The 18,686-nt window shown below is 59.9% G+C and overlaps 1 protein-coding gene across 6 annotated transcripts in view; it reads left to right on the top strand.

Moving 5' to 3' along the window:
- The window catches only part of CPAMD8 (C3 and PZP like alpha-2-macroglobulin domain containing 8), an 83,060-nt gene extending 64,618 nt beyond the window's left edge, over positions 1-18,442 (top strand). For 3 of the 6 annotated variants that reach the window (XM_042928818.1, XM_042928817.1, XM_042928815.1), the window contains 15 exons: positions 1,646-1,802; positions 1,941-2,015; positions 4,945-5,110; positions 6,100-6,186; positions 6,264-6,400; positions 6,833-6,988; positions 7,100-7,162; positions 7,938-8,122; positions 10,047-10,134; positions 10,976-11,050; positions 11,692-11,797; positions 11,885-11,995; positions 13,642-13,851; positions 14,453-14,576; positions 17,351-18,442. In XM_042928818.1, coding sequence (XP_042784752.1) covers positions 1,646-1,802; positions 1,941-2,015; positions 4,945-5,110; positions 6,100-6,186; positions 6,264-6,400; positions 6,833-6,988; positions 7,100-7,162; positions 7,938-8,122; positions 10,047-10,134; positions 10,976-11,050; positions 11,692-11,797; positions 11,885-11,995; positions 13,642-13,851; positions 14,453-14,576; positions 17,351-17,372 — 1,762 coding nt within the window. In that variant the 3' untranslated portion in view covers positions 17,373-18,442. Of the gene's footprint in view, positions 1-1,645; positions 1,803-1,940; positions 2,016-4,944; positions 5,111-6,099; positions 6,187-6,263; positions 6,401-6,832; positions 6,989-7,099; positions 7,163-7,937; positions 8,123-9,010; positions 9,075-10,046; positions 10,135-10,975; positions 11,051-11,691; positions 11,798-11,884; positions 11,996-13,641; positions 13,852-14,452; positions 14,577-17,350 lie in introns of those variants that run through there. The other 3 variants (XM_042928816.1, XM_042928819.1, XM_042928820.1) reach the window with 3 other exon arrangements.
- The last annotated feature ends 244 nt before the right edge of the window (positions 18,443-18,686 follow it).

Raw genomic sequence — 18,686 nt, 5'->3', positions numbered from 1 at the left:
GAAGTCAGATGCTTAACTGACTGAGCCCCCCAGGCACCCCGCGTTGAGCTTTTATGAGACTGCGAGCGTGTGCTCGAGATTCACGCGCGCTGAGCAGGTGTCAAAGTTTCTTTCCCTCTTAAGGCCGAGTAATAAATATCTGTTTGTGTGGATACGCCCGGTTTTGTTACTCTGTTCATCAGTCTGGACAGCTGGGGGGGGCTCCCATGGTGTCTAGGGCGACAGAGCTGCTGGGAACACAGGTGCACAAATACCTCCTTGAGACCCCGCTTTCGTATTTGGGGATGTCCCCAGAAGTGGGACCGCCGGGTCGCATGGGAACGCCACCTTCAGCCTGTCAGGGAACCGCTGACCGTTTTCTTCTGGCTGCCGCACCACTTCCTGTTTCTTTAGCAGCACACAGGGCTCCGGTCCCTCCACATTCTTGCCGACACTTGTTGGTTTGTGCCGTTTGGACGACAGCCCCCTGATGGGCGTGGCAGGGGGGAGCCGCTGGGTTTTGAGGAGCGGGGACCGCGCCCCCGTCCTGAGTGGGGCGTTCTCCCGCCGACGGTTCTATCGCTCGTCTCTCTCGGCTCCTTGGTTTCCATCCAGTGTTCCTCCCGCGATTATTTTTCACCCCCTCATTCATCCCCCGGTCCCATCAACTAAGTCTCTCGGGTGCACCGTGACAGAGCGGGGAGGGGTGCGGGGTGGGCAAGGCACAGGCCGCAAAGCCAGGGATGGGCAACTGTGACCCAGAGGTGGGCTGTGGGGAGGCCAGGCGGGGGTCTTGAGGGTCCCGAGAGCCCATCCCAGAGCGGGGGTGCCCGAGAGCCTTCCTCCGGGCAGAGGCACGTGGGCTGAGTATTGAGAGACAAGTGGGACCTCGTCCTGTGTAAACGGGAAGGGAAACGTGCCTGGACACGTAGCTGAGGCTAGTGGGTTGGCGGAACGTTACCAACTTCAAGCCACAGAAATCTGGCCGATAGGCAATTCTGAATGCCAGTTCACGCCACAGTGCTGGGGAGGCCACAGGGTTGGCCAGCCTGGCAGGCCCACAATGCATCGGGGCCCCGGGTCTTTCCTCGGGCCCCTGTGGGCTCTCTCAGCACAGTGGCTGCTCCCCTCATGGTGGCAAAATTGCAGCAGCTGCTCCCAGCATCACCGCATGTGCCCATTCTAAAGTCACTCTCAGGGCCAGGGACCGAAATGCCCCTAACTGTGGCTGGGTGGGGCCATCGGGGGTCTAAGCATCTAAGGCACCTGGCTGCAGGCTTCCAAGAAAGACTGGAGATCTCTCTGGAAGACTGAGGATCTCTCAGGGAGTGGCTGTGGAGGGGCAACAAGGAAGGTCTCCTGCATGTGGCAGGGGGAGGCAGGGCTGGACCAGTTCCCGGGAAGGCCTTGAGTGCCAGACTCTGGTGCTGCAGGGAGGCGGGCCTCTGTCATTGGGCCCTGCTGGGTGCCCACACACTTCCCTGGCGTGCTCACAACAGCCCCCGAGAGGGCAAGCTGGACCCTCCTGTGTTATAGGGGAAGAAGCGGAGACTCGGGCAGTGCAGGGAGCGTGCACGGTTCCTCGGGGTGCCCGCGGGAGGTGACCTTTTCTGCACCACCGTCCCCGACCCATGGCCCTCCCAGCCCCTGCCTCATCCTGTTTTAGGCTCACGGCCTTTGTCCTGAAGTCCTTTGCCCAGGCACGAAGCTTCATCTTCATCGACCCACAGGAGCTGGCGGCTGCCAAGGGCTGGATCATCCAGCAGCAGCGGGGGGATGGCTCCTTCCCGGCCGTGGGCAGGATCCTGAACAAGGACATCCAGGTGAGTGGCCTCTCCGCCTCCTTCTGGTGCCTTAGCCCTGCCCCCTCCCCCACTCCCCGGTGCTGGCTGTCTCGGGCCAGTAGGAGGTCAGGGGCTGTCCCCTCTGGCTCAGGGTGAGGCTCCAAAGTCCTCTTGCAGGGTGGGATCCACGGCACAGTCCCGTTGACGGCTTACGTGGTGGCTGCACTCCTGGAGACAGGCACTGCCTCGGAGGTGAGCACTGGGCGGCTGGGGGAGTGGGTGGGCAACGTCCCCCCCGCAGGCCAGGCTGGCCGTCCTCGGGCAGGCTTTACTTCTTCCTTGATGCCCTCCTTCCACTCTTTTTTCATGCTTTCCTGTGGTCCCAGGACGCTCACCTTCTTGTAGCCCAGGGAAGAGGATTGAGAGGGTCCTGTGACAATCGTGGGCGGGGGGGGGGGGGGGGGTGGAGGTGCTGTATCCTGAGTACGAGACGTCCCAGGACTATCTGACACCCCGGGACCCTGTTTGGAGCTACATCACATTCCTGGCTAGTGACCCATGGGCTCACTTCCGGGAGTCCTGTACAAAAATTTGTGAAATTTTTTGGGGGGAAGGGTCTAGAACCTCCATTTACAGTGGGTACTGGAGCCAGTCAAGGTTTAGTTGTCCCAAGGGACTGGAGGGCCATTGTTGCTTCTGTGAAGCGGGGTGCGTATAACATGTTCCCTGCGGTGAGGGCGTCCCTGGTGGACCCCAATCCTGGGAGTAGGGACCCCACCATTCCTAACATCTGTATCGGTTCTACATCCCCTGGTGACGAACTGGGAATTGTGGCTTTTCTCAGAATTCGTGGCCTCCCGATCCAGATTTAACCTCTGGGTCTAGGGTTTGCCGTGACCTAAGATCTTCTAGGTCCTGTGCACTTTGCCTGGAGGGCCCCTTGCCTCGTGTTAAAGGGCTGAATCGTGTCTCTCCGAAATGTATATCCTGAAATCCTAACCCCCTGTCTTAGCCAGCTCGGGCTGCCATAACAAAATACCACAGTCCAGGAGGCTTAAACCACAGACATTTACTTCTCATAGTTCTGGAAACTGGGAAACCCAAGTCAAGGTTCTGTTTGAGTCAGTTCTTGGTGAGGGCTCTCTTCCTGCCTGGTAGACAGCCACCTTCCCGTTGTGTCCACACATGGCCTTTCCTTGGTACGCACGTGTGGAGAGAGAGGGAGTTCTGGTGTCTCTTCCTTTTTTTGTAAGGACCCTAAGCCCATTGTGGGGGCTCCACCCTCAGAAGCTCAGCTAAACGTAATCACATCCCAAAGGTCCCACCTCCTAACACCATCACATTGGGGTAGCGCTTCAATGTATTGTGGTGGGGGGCCCAGACAGCACCCCCATACCTCGGAATGTGATTAGGGCCTTTGAAGAGGTAAATCAAGTTAAAATGAGGCCATCAGGATGGGTCCTAATCCAATATGACTGGCGTCCTCATACAAAGGGGGTTGGACACAGACACACACGCACAGGCAAGATGACATGGAGACACAGGGAGAAGACAGCCGGCTGCAAGCCCAGGAGAGGCCTGGGGCAGACTCTTCCCTCAGTGGCCCACACCATGACCTCAGACTTCCGGTCTCCAGATCTGTGACACCTTGTCTTTTTTTTTACTGTTTAAGCCACCCACTTTGTGGCACTTTGTTACACAGCCATTGCAAACTCATACACCCTGCCTCTAGGATGGCCAGCAGTCCTGAGGGAGTCCCAGGACTGGGGGCGGGGGCTGGTGAGTGCCTGCACCTCTGAGGCCGAGGGACCCCGGCCCCTCCACATCCCCTGAGGCGGGCCCCTCCTGTCTCCTCTGGCTCCGCTCCTTCTTCCAGTTAAATGGACTTCCAGGTCATTCGGACCCTGTCACACGTTTAGAGCTGTGTCATGTGTGTCTTCATTCACTCCGGACTCTGAAGGCCTCTGTGCCCTAGGCTGGATTGTGGCCCCTGGATCGGGGTCTGGGCTGCTGTAGCAAGTACCACAAACTGGCTTCAGACAGCACGAATTTATTCTCTCACAGTCCTGGAGGCCATACGTCTGAGGTCCAGGTATCAGCAAGGCTGTGCTCCTTCCGAAGGCTCTAAGGGAAGGTCCTTCTAGGCCTCTCCAGCTTCTGGAGGCCCCGGGCATTTCTAGTCTTGTGGCCGCATCACTCCAGTGTCTGCCTCTGTCTCTGCATGGCCCTGTGCCTGCGTCTCTGTGTCCTCTCCTATGGGGACATGGGTCCTAACTGCGGTGTGTCCAGGCCCCAGGAGGTACCTGGTATATCTCAACGCCCCGCATTAGGGGCAGTTTCCATACTTTGTCCTGATCGAAAGATGGAGAGCTTTGGGAGAGCATGCTTTCTGAGATCTTAACAATCTAAAGCAGAGATGTCTTTTTTTGAGAGAGAGAGAAAGCTGGAGTGGGAGAGGGGCAGAGACAGAGAATCCCAAGTGGGCCCCACACAGCACAGAGCCCAGTGCGGGGCTCGAACTCACAGAACCGGGAGATCGTGACCTGAGCCAAAATCAAGAGCCAGACGCTGAGCCAGCTGCACCAGCCAGGCGGCCTAAAAGCAGAGTTATCTTAACACCATGGCTCCATCGGTGCCCACGGGAACACCGTTGCTCATTTATTAAATTCACGAATGCTTCTAATCACTCATTTTTTCCATTTAACCAATATGCTTGGGCAGCTTCTCTGCATCAAGCCCCCGCTGGACAGCGGCCTCAGTTTCTGTCCTCCAGCGGCTCACGTTAGGGCTGGGGGAGAAGCATGATCAGGGTTGGTGGGCTTCCTGGAGGAGGCAACACTTGAAGTGAGGCCTGGAGGATGAAGTGGGCCTGGGCAGGGGTTCTTAAAAGCCAGCCTGGTGAAGGGGTGGGTGGGACAGGGTGGTCCGGGCTCTGCCTGATTCCCCCAGTACTTCTCTGGGTTGATACACTGTGCTCAGACCTCATTCGGAAGAAAGCTGGCACCAACAGAAAGGGGATGGGGTTTTGAAAGCCAGGTCCGCAGGCTGCGGGAGCCCTAGAAGGAGGCAGAATGAGAGTCTGGGAGCTCTCCCTAGGGGCGCCCTGGGAACCTGCGGGTGGGCAGGTGGGTGGGGGAACAGAGCAGCCTCGCAGGGCTCCACTCCCCACCCCATCCCGCAGGAGGAGAGGGGCGCCATTGCCAGAGCGAGGCACTTCCTGGAGTCCAGTGTGCCCTTGGCCGCCGACCCCTACAGCAGTGCCCTGACCACCTACGCGCTGACCCTGCTCCGCAGCCCAGCAGCCCCCGCAGCGCTGCGAAAACTCCGCAGCCTGGCCATCACGCAGAGTAGGTGGCTCCTGATCGCCACCCCAGAGGCCACCGTGGGGCCCGCCCACCGTGCATCTCCCTAAACGGTTCATGAACACACGCATGGAGCTAAGGAGGCACCCTTTGCTCAGTCCGTTTTGTTTGTTATTCGTTGTTGCATCTAGCGGCTCCATTTGATGAAGTGGCTTGAGCCCGTGTGTCATTTTTCTCCCTCGTGGAATAGGGGATAGCCCAGAGGGCAGTAGAGAACGCCCCAGGCTTCCTGGAGACCAACCCCGGACAGGGTGCTGGGAGGCAGGGAGGGCCCCCCTGCCTTCCATCGCCGGGTGAACCTTGGGAAGGAAGCCGTTTCTGTCTGCAGGACGTTGGTCTCTCCACCCACAAAATGACTACTCACTGTGCTTGGGGAGCCCCAGTCGTGGAGACCTCTCAAACCAAGCCCCCTCCCGGCCCTCATCCCACTACCCGCCCCCCACCTTCCCCAGCAGCTTTTCTGCCCATGATGTCACCTGAGAAATGCTTTCATTGCTAAGAAGAAAAACAAACAAACATTAAGCAGAATTCTGAAACTACCCGATTGGATGACAGTGTCTATTTAGGACTAACTGCTTGAGATCTGGGGCAGGGAGCACGGATTTCTCTGTGGTCCGAGGGCCTTTTACATCACACACGAACTCAGAATCCTTGGAGCCTTACCAGGTAGCAAGCGGCTTCCTCGGTCCCGAGTGGGGATGGCTGGAGCCACATCAGGGACCCGTCAGGAGGGAGGCCACCGATGTCTTCCAGGGGTACAGGAGAGACTGGGTCCGTCATGTAGTTGCAGATCTGAGACAGCCCCAAGGCCCTTCCTGTCCCAGCCATCTGCCCCTGGCACCCTACTCCCCTGGGGTCCACCCCCCACCCCCGCCACGTCTCTCCTCGAGACCCATATGCACTGACACTCACCGCGGGATGCCAGGCTGAACACTTAATTGGGTTGTGGCCCCTGACCTGTCCTGGCCCTGCAGATGGGGTCACCCACTGGAGCCTGACGGGTTCCCGGGACGTGGACAAGGATGCATTCCTGAGCTTCAGCGATGGGGTCTCTCAGTCAGGTACTGGCCCCCTGCTTTGGGTGCTGGGTGCTGGGTCCCGCCATTGGAAGGGCCCCAGCCAGCCTTGTCCATCGCAGTGGTCTCAGCTGAGGTGGAAATGACGGCCTATGCCCTGCTGACCTACACCCTCCTGGGTGATGTGGCCACGGCCCTGCCCGTGGTGAAGTGGCTGTCCCAGCAGCGGAACGCGCTCGGGGGCTTCTCCTCTACTCAGGTGAGTTGAGCAGGGCCAAGAGGAAGGGGCTCAGGTCCCGGCGGGGTCGCTGAGGCCCAGGCTCAGGGCTCAGAGTTCGCCAGGAAGCCACCACGTGCTTCAAGGCCCAAGGCGGCTCCTGGAGATGAGGAGTCCAAGAGAAGGCAGGGGGTGGGGCCTGAGGGACAGATGCACCCGGCTTTGGGACAGGGACCCAGCCTCTGCTTCTGTGGGCATACCCACCTGTTATCAGGGCCCCCAGGCCATGGATGTCTGTCTGCAGCAGAATCATTCTCCATTCCACCCACATGGGTCTCCGGCCTTCAGAGACGGTGCATGGTGCCCCCAGTTTGGGCCAGACCTCTGGGGATGGGGGGGGGGGCGGGGAGCAGGGAGGGACACTGCTGGCTGACCCATTCCTGGGGCTGACAGCACCTCCTGCTGTGTCCCCAGGACACTTGTGTGGCTCTTCAGGCCTTGGCAGACTATGCCATCTTGTCATATGCCGGCAGCGTCAACCTCACCGTCTCCCTGGCTTCTACCAACCTGGACTACCAGGAAACTTTCGAACTGCACGGGGCCAACCAGAAGCTTCTGCAGACCGCGGCGGTGTGTATTCCTGGACCAGGGTTTGGAGGGCAGTGCTGGAGGCCCCTCCCCCCTGCCTGCCACACCCCCTTGTGTGTCTGCAGAGGGTGTCACGGCGTCTTCTCTCTTCAGATCCCCAGCCTCCCCACGGGACTGTTTGTGAGCGCCAAGGGCGAAGGCTGCTGCCTGATGCAGGTGGGGCTTCAGGGAGGGAGATAGGGCACTCGCTGGGGCTTCTGGAACCTGGGGACGCCCCAAGGGGCAGGCTGGGAGCTCCAAGCTCAGTGGTGGTCCAGGCTGAGTGGGATGGATGTGTGTGGCTGAGAGAAACCCCGGGACAGACTGTCTGACCCCCGTCATGCAGCCCAGCCTGACCAAGGCAGGTGGCCATGCATTCTCTCGAGTGTGGGTCCCCCCCCCAACAAGAAAATCCATTTGCTCCTCAATCCAGTGGTCTCTGACCATACGCAGATGCCCTCCCCCGCGCCCAGGGTTTGCCCAGTGCTTCAAATCTGTTCTCCCTGCTGCTGTCTGAACCAGGATGTGCCCCCCTCCCCCGGACCCAGCCTGCCCCCCCTACAGCTCCTCGGTCACCAGGCCCTGGGATTTAGCTGCACTCTGGGCTGGGGCAGCCCAGCCTGCGGGCTCCGGCTGGTGGTCAGAGGGCAAGTCTGCCTGGAGACCCTGAAAACCTCAGCTTCCCCATCTCTAAAATGGGAGCCCAGACGACACAGCGGAGAGGTGGGAGAGGCCTGGAGGCTGTTGGACCTGGGCTTGACATGCGTGAAAATGGGGTGACGGTCATATCTGCACCCCCTTGGGCACTTGCAGGGCTAAACGAAGTAACAGTTGTCCCCACATCTGCCATTCATGCCACTTTTGTCATCGTTCTGGCCATGGCCCTGCCTCTCCCCTCCCCCAACCCCAGGTTCCCTAAGCTTCGGTCCTCCCACACCGCCCCCTCCCCCAGATTGATGTCACCTACAATGTGCCAGACCCGGTGGCCAAACCAGCCTTCCAGCTGCTCGTGAGCTTCCGGGAGCCCGAGGCTGAGCAGCGGCGGACCCCCGCTCCCGCCTCCTCGGCCGATGATGACGACCCAGCAGCCGACCAGCATCACCAGGAGTATCAGGTGACCCTGGAGGTGTGCACCAGGTAAGGCCACCTCCCCGCGGCCAACACTCCTGCCTGGGCCTCAGAGGAAGACAGCTCCTCCGGGCCCAGGGTGCTGAGCGGGTGCTCAGGGTTGGTGTTTGGCGTCAGTCTGAGCCCGCGGATTGTGATGCTATCAGCTGGCCTGCCTGGGGCACGCACCTGCTCCCTACTACATTTCCCACTGCTGTGGCCGGACCAGCCCTTGTGGCTTTTGTTACAGTTGCAAGATACCCTCAGCAACAACTCTCAGGGAACTTTGAGGGACAAGGTTCATGACTTATTGGTCCTGGAAGTTACACAGCATTCCTGGGGCCAGACAGCAAGGTCACAGGTACAGAGAGAAAAAGTATGCACCTGGGGCTCTGCCTTGACTGGGGTAGAGGGAGGGGATCTAAGGTTTTGCCAGTCCATTCTCATATTTTTAATGTCTATTGATTTATTTTGAGAGAGCACGCGGGTGAACAAGTAGGGGAAGGGCAGAGAGAAAGCGAGGGGCGGAGGGAGAGGGAGAGAGAGAATCCCAAGCTGGCTCCGTGCTGTCAGAGCAGAGCCCGACGCGGGGCTCGAACTCACAACCGTGAGATCGTCCTAACCCGAGCCGAAATCAAGAGTCGGACACTTCAGCCCCGTCAGTCCACTCTTTTTTTGGCGAATTTAAAATTAAGGGCGGGAGTCAGGGAGCAGGAAGGGAAAAGCAGGTTAGTTGCCTCGGCTGCCCAGGGTTTTCTAAAAGGGGAACTTCCTGTGCGTGGGGCGCCTGCCTCCTTGTCTAGCTCTTGAATCTAGTAGCTGTGTCAAACAGCTGGTGGTGCGTTTATCTGAGATGGACATCTTTGACGTGGATGCTTTTGCAAGCAAATGCTTGATGTCAGGCACTTAACACTGCAGATGGCTTTTGAATGAGAGAAGGAAACAGAAGCTTCCAAATGGATGCAGCAGACCCCAGTGACAGGTGAGGCAGGTGGCCCAGGTGGGGACAGCTGTTTGCGGCCCCTGCCCGACTCACCAGAGCCTCAGGCCTCTCAGTTTCCTGAGGGTGACCCCAGGACCAGGTCACAGGGGTCCTCAGGGGGGGCACGGGCAGCTGCCCTCAGAGGATGCTCGTTGCCTTGGTGACAATATGGGAGCCCAAAGGTGGATGGTTGCCATGGCATCCAAAGCCCACTGGGGCTGCCAAGGCCACTCTCCCATGACCCTCAATCTGCCATCAGCTGGGGTAGGGGAGCAGGAAGCAGGCAGACTGGCCCAACTCTGGCCCCATTAGGCCTGCTGGGGACATGCCTGGGCTCCCATGGCCCTATGTAGCTGGGGACATCTCTGTTCCTCTCTCGGATGTATGTGTGCCATCCAGATATGGGCTTACTCAGGCCTCACCCCAACAGGAAGCCTCCCCATCCTCCCCAGGGGCTGCGGCCACCATGGCCCCTTGGGCCCAGAGTCTACCGGTTCCCCTCTGAATATCAGTCACCTTCCTTGTCACCAGCACGTGGCACTGGGAGGGCCTGGCACATAGCAGGCCCCAGAGGTGAATTGGGCATACCGCATGTCACAGAAGGGGAAACTGAGGACAAGCACTGGGGAGTGACTGGGTATCCCCAGTCACCTGGGCTCCCATGGCCCCACGGAAACTGCTTCCTGTGCTGGGGACACAGCACGGGGTTCGGGGCAAGCACAACCCAGAGTCAGTAGACCTGGGTCAGGCCCAGAACCCTCAGCAGGGCCCTCTCCTTATGATCTTAGGGTCTCAACTGTGAAACGGGCTGACCAGTGACCTGTGTTTGTACAAATGGGCCACCCAGCCAGGCCTGGGGCGGGTTCGCCCAGGACTTCAGGCGTGGGGATTGTGGCGGGGGGCACAGAGGGGGCCACGAATTCCACCGTGGGGCTTGAGCTCGAGGGCCTGCATCTCTCCTCTCGTTGGAAGGTGGCTGCATGCGGGGTCCTCCAATATGGCTGTCCTGGACGTGCCCTTGCTCTCAGGCTTCCGGGTGGACATCGAGAGCCTAGAGCAGGTGAGGTGGTGCTGGAAGGCGGAAGCCGGGCGGGGTCTCTAGCTGGCCACCCTGACCAGGTTGCAAATTCCCAGCTCTTTTTTTTTTTTGGCCTCTCCGGGCAAAGTTGGTGCTTTTGGGCTGGTCGCCTGCTGAGGGGCAGGTGGGGAGGGGTGGGATCCAGGTGGTGGAGGAGGGATTCAGCAAATATGGGTGTGTTTTAGGGACGACATGGGGTGCCATAGGATACCCTCCGCCCTCGTTCTCCGGAGACCTACCACTACCCTCAAACTCAAGAGAGACGAGCCCCATGCCCCCTTTTGTGCGAGGGAGGCACAAAAATGGGGGTGCTGTCTTGCCTGAGGCCGGAGGAGGCCTGCAGTGTAGGGAGGATGGAGAAGGAAAGGCAGGGGGTGGGGGCGATCAGGGAGGCTGGGAAGAGGCAGGGTAAGGAGAAGGACCAGCACAGAAGCCTTGGTTTTATGGATCACACACGAATTCCCAGGCTGGAGGGTGTTACATGTTGTAGATGAGGTAAAAGCAGGTGGCAGGGCCCAGCTGGGCACCTCGGGTTGCCCTGGGCTGGGGCTGGATCAAGGGAGGCTGCAGGAAGGGGAGGGAAGGCGGGAGCTCGGAGTACCTTCTCCTGGGTTCACGGGTCACACTGACCTCCATCCCCTGGGCCCGGTCCGTGGCGACTTGCCGGACAACCATAGGCAAGCCCCCCAGCCTCTGGGGCCTCGGCTTCCTTCCGGAACTGGCCCACCTCCCACTGAGCAGCGGAGGCCCCACGGAGACCGGGGAGGAAGCAAGCACTGGGGACAGGGGCTGGGTGGACCCTGACCTCTGGCTTCCTCGCCAGCTGCTCTCTGACAAGCATTTCACGCTGAAGAGGTACGAGGTGGCTGGACGCAGAGTCCTCTTCTACTTTGATGAGGTACCGGCAGTGGGGTGGGGGCGGGGCAGGGGTGGAGGCTCCGACCGCACCCCAATTAGCGAGGGAGGGCAGAGCTGTCCTGGCCCAGTGTGGTTCCTGCAGCCGTCTCCTATCATGAGAAAGAAACGAGGGCAATAATAAATCCAGGCAGAGCTGGCACAGCTGGTGGCCTTGTGCCCCAGCCAGCTCAGCTCACGTTGGTGGGAAAAGTTGGGAGGGATGTGGAACGGTATTCAGGCATAGAAAGGAATGGAGCACGGGTGCATGTGGATGAACCTGGAAAACATACTGGATGGAAGAAGCCAGACACGAAAAGGCTTCGTAGTGTATGATCTCATGCACATGAAATGTCCAGAACAGGTGAATCCATAGAGACAAAAAGCGGGTTAGCGGATGCCAGGGGCTAGGGGAGGGGAGAGTGAAAGACCGGCAGAGATGTTTTTCCAGGTAGGATGGAAGGACCCAGAGAATTGAGTGGAATCAGGTTCCTGTGTTTCACACACCCCTGGGTACCCCCCCCCCCCCCACAAATCGGCCAGTTCTGGGCGCATGCTTTGAGGCAGAGCGGAGCCTAGGGGCCCTAGCTCATCCCTGAGCCTAGTGGCCCCAGCCAGGCCTGAGCCCGTCCGCTAACCCCGCAGATCCCCAGCCGGTGCCTGACCTGCGTGCGGTTCCGGGCGCTCCGTGAACATGTAGTGGGCAGGACGTCCGCGCTGCCTGTCTCTGTGTACGACTACTACGAGCCTGGTAGGCCCGCGCCCGCCCGCGCCCCCAGCTCAGTTCCTCGCCTTGTCACCCATCATTTCGTCACTCTTTGCCTCCCGCGTCCCGCAGCCTTTGAAGCCACGCGCTTCTACAATGTCAGCGCGCGCAGTCCACTTGCCCAGGAGCTGTGCGCGGGGCCCGCGTGCAACGAGGTGGAGCGCGCCCCGGCTCAGGGCCCCGGTGAGTGAGCGGGGCCACTGCCACCCCGACCGTCCTTTTGGAGCTCAGATCAGAGCGGGAAAGGGGGTCTCCAGGCAGAGGGGGACCGCTTGGTAAAGGCAGGAGAAGAGGGCAAGGTCAAGGGTGAACATTGTGGGGGCGGGGCCGAGCAGAAGGTCGGTGGGCAGCGAGGAGGGGCGGGGCCGAGCGGGGTGCAGGTGAAGGCGGGAAGGGGCGGGGCCCGAATGGGGTGTGGGCGGTCAGCGGAAAGGGGCGGGGCCGAGCGGGGTGCAGATGAAAGTGGGGAGGGGCGGGGCCGAACGGGGTGTGGGCGGGCAGCGGAAAGGGGCGGGGCCGAGCGGGGTGCAGGTGAAAGTGGGGAGGGGCGGGGCCCGAATGGGGTATGGGCGGTCAGCGGAAAGGGGCGGGGCCGAGCGGGGTGCAGGTGAAAGGGGAGGGGCGGGGCCGAACGGGGTGTGGGTGGTCAGCGGAAAGGGGCGGGGCCGAGCGGGATGCGGATGAAAGTGGGAAGGGGCGGGGCCGAACGGGGTGTGGGCGGGCAGCGGAAAGGGGCGGGGCCGAGCGGGGTGCAGGTGAAAGTGGGGAGGGGCGGGGCCCGAATGGGGTGTGGGTGGTCAGCGGAAAGGGGCGGGGCTGAGCGGGGTGTGGGCGGGCAGCGGAAGGGGGCGGGGCCGAGCGGGGTGCAGGTGAAAGTGGGAAGGGACGGGGCCCGAATGGGGTGTGGGCGGTCAGCGGAAAGGGGCGGGGCCGAGCGGGGTGCAGGTGAAAGGGGAGGGGCGGGGCCGAACGGGGTGTGGGCGGTCAGCGGAAAGGGGCGGGGCCGAGCGGGGTGCAGGTGAAAGGGGAGGGGCGGGGCCGAACGGGGTGTGGGTGGTCAGCGGAAAGGGGCGGGGCCGAGCGGGGTGCAGATGAAAGTGGGAAGGGGCGGGGCCGAACGGGGTGTGGGCGGTCAGCGGAAAGGGGCGGGGCCGAGCGGGGTGCAGGTGAAAGGGGAGGGGCGGGGCCGAGCGGGGTGCAGATGAAAGTGGGAAGGGGCGGGGCCGAACGGGGTGTGGGCGGGCAGCGGAAAGGGGCGGGGCCGAGCGGGGTGCAGATGAAAGTGGGAAGGGGCGGGGCCGAACGGGGTGTGGGCGGGCAGCGGAAAGGGGCGGGGCCGAGCGGGGTGCAGGTGAAAGTGGGGAGGGGCGGGGCCCGAATGGGGTGTGGGCGGTCAGCGGAAAGGGGCGGGGCCGAGCGGGGAGGGAGGGCGCCCAAAGCAGAGCCCGTACCTCTCTTCGTCCACAAAATAGAGGCGTAGCGACTGCAGGGCCCGGGCCATGAACTCAGAGAGTGGCCGTAGCAAAATGTTGGGCGGGGCTGGGAGGGGTCCTTCAGGGCCTTTTTCTTTATTTTTCAAACATCTTGAAATGGGTTTAGATTGCTTTCGTTGATAAAATTTTGTTTCGTAAGTAGTAAGCAAACACTTGAATGAAATTCTACCAAGTCAGGGCTCAGGGACTCCTAGTAACTGTCGGGCCCCAGGCCCCACCCGGTGGAAGGTAGTCCCTGCCCCCGGGGACTTTTCCCTCACTCCAGGCCCGGTGGGAAGCGCAGACTAGGTGGGGATTGGGGTCCCCCAGTCCCTGCCGACTTCTCCTCGCCCCCAGGCTGGTCCCCAGGCGAGCGGGGTCCTGCGGCTGCCCCGGAGGAGGGGGCGAAGATTACGCGCTGTGGCTGTCCCCGCGACTGTACCGCCCGCGGGGACCCTGTCTGCGGCTCTGATGGCATCGTCTACACCAGCGCCTGCCACCTGCAGGAGGCCGCCTGCCTAGGCCGCGCGAGATTGGAGCCCGCGCCCCCTGGCCACTGTGTCCTCGGTGAGGACCCACTCTGGATCCAGCCTCTGGGACCCCACCTCTCCCTGCATATAAATAGTGCATCACCCTATCTTTTTCATTACCTCCTCCTCCTCTCCATCACCTCCTCCTCCCCATCACCACCTCCCCACTCCCCCCACCCCCTTCTAGCATCACTCTCTCCTCTTCCTTCCTTTTTTCTTCCGTTTCTCCCACCACTCCTTCCTGAATCTCACAGTCCTGGATTCTCTGTCCCTGATCCCCACAGCTTTCCCCACAACGGTGGTCCCTGCATCTCTCCTCCAGTCTCTGTCTCTCTGTCTTTGGACTCGAGACCATCACCCTCTGTTCCTCAGGCGTTGTGTCCTCCCCGCCCCCCGCCTCTGGTTCCGTGTATCTGGGTTTCTGGGTCTCCTCAATCTTGCTGAGTCTCTCCTCACTCCCACCCGAAGCTTGTGCCTTTCTGCATCTACCCATCTGTGATCTGTGTCCTCTTCCCCCACCCTTGGGACCTCCCACCTCCTGCTGGCCCATATCTCTCCTCTTCAAGGTCCCTCTGGGCTGTCATCCAGACCCTCCCCCTCCAGTGCCTTCCTACTGACTGAGTGCCCCTTCCTTTCAGAGCAGCTGACACCAGCCTCTGCGTCATACAGTTACGACTATGACCCAGCCCCCCTGGACGCTGGGCGTGTGGCAGCTGCTCATGGCCATGAAGTGATAGACTTGGAGGGGGAGGCGGAGGACAGGTGAGAGCTGGACCCCCCCAACTCCCTCCCCTCACTTGCCCTGGACCTAGCGGGAAGGAGAGTGACTCATCGAGGGGTCCGCCTGCAGGTTTCCAGGAACGAAATGGGGGATCCGTTCTCTCCTGACCCCTCTCCCCACAGTCTACCCAACACACATCAGGGAAGAGCCTGTATGAGCCTGGTGAGGCTGAGTCCTCCCAAGGACTGGACCCCAGGACAGGCCTGTCCATGAGGCCCACTGGGACTCTCTGTTAAAGAAAGAAATTATTCACGATGCTTGTTAAAGATGGGAAGGGGGGCACCTGGGTGGCTCAGTCGGTTAAGTGTCCGACTTCGGCTCAGGTCATGATCTCACCGTCAGTGAGTTCGAGCCCCGCGTCAGGCTCTGTGCTGACAGCTCCGAGCCTGGGGCCTGTTTCAGATCCTGTGTCTCCCTCTCTCTCTGACCCTCCCCCATTCATGCTCTCTCTCTGTCTCAAAAATAAAAAAAAAAAACATTAAAAAAAAAAAAAAAAGATGGGAAGGAAGACTTTATTCAAGGGAGAGAACTTGAATATGAGATAGGTAGCGGGACGATGCAGTGGGGTCTTGCAGTGGAGAGGAAGACCGGACCCAGCTCTACAAGAAAAAGTGGGGATTTGTAGCCAAGGACCAGGATGGGGGGCAGTGGACGGAGAATTACGAACAGAAAACATCGGGATGAAGGGGGGATTCTGGCGGGACCCACCTAACAGTATTTCCGCTAAAGGCAGCCCAGGGTATCAGACTGCGCCCCAGGGGTGATGGGGAGGAAGAGGCCCATTAGATATCGAGAGTGATCAGATATGGGGGGTGGGGGAGGATTCCAGCTTAAGCTAACGTAGCAGGGTTCTTGCCACAATTGGGCAGTGCTGAGATGAACACAGAAGCCCAGAAGTCGAGGCCCAGCTGAAAAAGAGTTTGGTCAGAGAATCTTCGTCACTCCAGGGAAGGGAGGAGGAAGTGGGTGAGGCTGGGAAGGGGCGCTGGGCAGACTTCCTGGAGGAGGCGAATCTTTTGGTTCTAAGTTAACAGCAGGCTCCAGAGGTGTAAGCCACAGGTTGATTTTATCGGCTCAGCTATGTGCCAGCTCCCAGGGGTTGCTGAGCACCGTCAGGCCTGAGGCTGTGTCTGCCTGAGCCCCGGGTCTCTCCACTATACATCAGTGGCACAGGCTGGTTTCCGCTCCCACTCAGCAAACCCAGTGGGAATGCTTGTCCTTGGGCACCCACCAAAGTCTGGGAGGCTCGGGGTGGGGGTGGGGAGCGTCATCCCACACCAGGCCCTGGGGCTTAGTCCGAGTGCATTTAATACAATCGTTGGTAGGTCTGCTGGGCTTTTATGGCTGCTGTTTCAATACGTGTTCTGTTTTGTTCTCCACGTGCCTCCCTTTGGGTTTACTGAATGTTTTTGGAGGCTTCCATTTGGATTCCGCTCTTCCTATTTTAGCATTCTTTTTTTTTTTTTTTAAATCTTTTTTGTTTATTTTTGAGAGGGAGAGAGAGAGAGAACGTGGGGTAGGTGAGATCATGACCTGAGCCGAAATCCAGGTTCAGACGCTTAACCGACTGAGGTGCTTAACCAGGCACCCCAGCATCACTTTTTACTCGTAGCTTCGGGAATTATCAGACATCCTTAAATTTGTTTTTTTAATGTTTATTTTTGAGAGACAGAGAGAGGACAGAGCCGTGAGGGGGGAGGGGCAGAGAGGGAGACACAGAATCCCAAGCAGGCTCCGGGCTGCGAGCCATCAGCACAGAGCCCGACGCGGGGCTCGAACTCACAAAACGCGAGATCGTGACCTGAGCCGAAGTCGGACGCTTAACCGATTGAGCCTCCCAGGCGCCCCTAGCATTACTTTTTACTCGTAGCTCCGGGGATTACAATATACATCCTTAAACTTTTCGGTTTACTTGGTGAGAGTTCCGGACTGCTTCACCAAAAACGTAGCAACTTTGAAGCCATTTCTGTCCATGTGTGATCCTCACCCGCCCCTCATGTTGTAGTTGTCCTGTGCCTGGCTTTAAACTCTCCCAAGCATTGCCCACCCCTCCCTCCTGTATCTGCTAGCTGTCTCCAGTGCCCGCCCAGAGGTTGGCTTTTGTTTTTCTTTGGTTCCGGTGGGGGTGGGGGGTGGGGGAGGGAGGTAGTTATTAAACTTCTAAATTTGAGGTAATCCTAGTTTCCCACGCGGTTGTCAGAGATAACACAGAGACCTCTCAGGTGCCCTTCACCCAGTCCCGCCTGCGGTGACATCTGGCAGATGAGTCTGAAGACAGGGTCATACCAGCAGATTGACGTCCATACCTCCTGTGTTCATAAGTCACCACTTTGGCAATTGAGCCTGTGCTATTTCCCCGCACATAGGTTTGTGTCATCACCCCCATAGTCGATACAGAGCAGCTTCCCTTTCATAGTGGCGCCCGCCTGGCCCCTGTCTGTAGTCTGTCGTTTTGGGGATGCTGTGTAAATGGAATCCTGTTGAGGTTGGCTTTTCTCACTCAGCAGAGTTCCCTTGCCATCCGCCCACGTTGCTGCGTGTAGCGGGAGTGAACAACCTGTCCCATCACCGTGACCCGGTGGGGGTGGACAGGGTCCTGAGGGGCCGGGCCAGACCATGGGCCCCCCAACCCCTCTCTAGGGACGATGCACCTGCCCCAGTGGGCAGAAGCGGCCAGGCTGAGTCGTGACGTGGAGGCAGGTTCTGCCAAGGGGACCTGGCAGCCCACGGTGTCTTTCTCTTTTTCTCTCCTCAGTCAGAGTGGCTTCTCTTCCTGACGCTCTGAGCAGGAGGACTTGATCTGGCTGCGTGCTATCACTGTCCGGTCGCTGGAAGGGGGCCACTGATGGGAGAGCTCCCGTGACTCTCTGGTGGGCTGGCGGACCCCACCCCAGGTGACCCCAGCCTCCGAATGAACCTGATAAACAGAACACAGAGACCTGCCTCCATGGATGACGGGCCTCCCCCCAGCCCTCCCTCAACCAGAGGGTCGGCCTCTATCCCCCCACCTCCTCAGCTGCACCTGGGGCTGGGTACCCTCCCTCCTCAGGCCAGAGCAGCTCACGCTCCCCCAGAGGAGACGCTCCTCGGAAGGACCTGTGGCCAAAGGCCTGTGTCGGAGGGGACACGATGACATTTAGCCCAAATCAGGGACACAAAAAACACCCATCCCCTCATCACCAACTTCGAAGTGGAACAGTCCGCCTTTCTCCGAAATCGCAAAGCTGTGGCCCCCTTTGGGGCACCTGGGCCGCTGAGCCCCTGGACCTAGACCCCAAATGGTCCCATAACTGTTACAGTCCCCACACACACCCCCTGTCTCACCCCAGGGGTCCCTGAATGTTCTGTCTTGACGGCCTGCCAGCCCCTGAGGGCAAGCCAATGGCTCTGACCCAGGCACCTTCAGCTTCCTGCCTCCAGGGCTAGGTCGACTTCTCATCTCGGGGCCTCACCACCGCCTACTCCCCCCACCCCCGGACTCCTGATCGTGGGGACTGCCCTCTCCCAGCTCCACGACCAGACCTGCCTTCCCTGGGGGACCCTCCCAACTGTCATCAGATTCCTCTTTGTAACCAGCGGGGGATGCTTTGTCTCTGTTTCCTCCCGCGCACTGTCTCCCCACCCCCTTGCGGTGGTATTTATTTCAGCCCACGCTGCTCATCTCTGACCCCCACCAGGGACAGCACAGAGACCCTGAGGGTGCTGCCTGGCCAGTGGGTCCCCGTCTTGCAGCACCGGCCACTTCCCCTGCCCGTTCCTCCCACTCCCAGCCTACAAGGGACGGTTCCTGGGCCCTGGGCCCCTTTCCCGGTGGAGGCAGCTGGTGTAATAAAAGCTCATTTCCAGAGTCACAGGCTTTGGCCTCCGGGGGGCAGCACTGAGGACTGGAGCCCCAGATCCCTAGTTCCCTAGTCGACGGGCCCAGCCTTTCAGAGCAGGATGGGGGAGGAACGTTTCAGATGCCTGCCCCCCAACCTAATGGTAGATTCCTGTGCATTTCTAAGACATTCTACCAGTGCAGAGAGGTCCCAGGTACCCTTCCGCAGCGGCAACATATTGGAAAATTCCTGCGTCATCAACCAGGCTATTGA

The sequence above is a fragment of the Panthera leo genome, chromosome A2 (genome assembly GCF_018350215.1).
Source record: "Panthera leo isolate Ple1 chromosome A2, P.leo_Ple1_pat1.1, whole genome shotgun sequence".
NCBI classification, from domain to species: Eukaryota; Metazoa; Chordata; class Mammalia; order Carnivora; family Felidae; genus Panthera; species Panthera leo.
The sequence above is the reverse complement of the archived record's forward strand: the minus strand, read 5'-3'. Positions and strand labels throughout refer to the sequence as shown.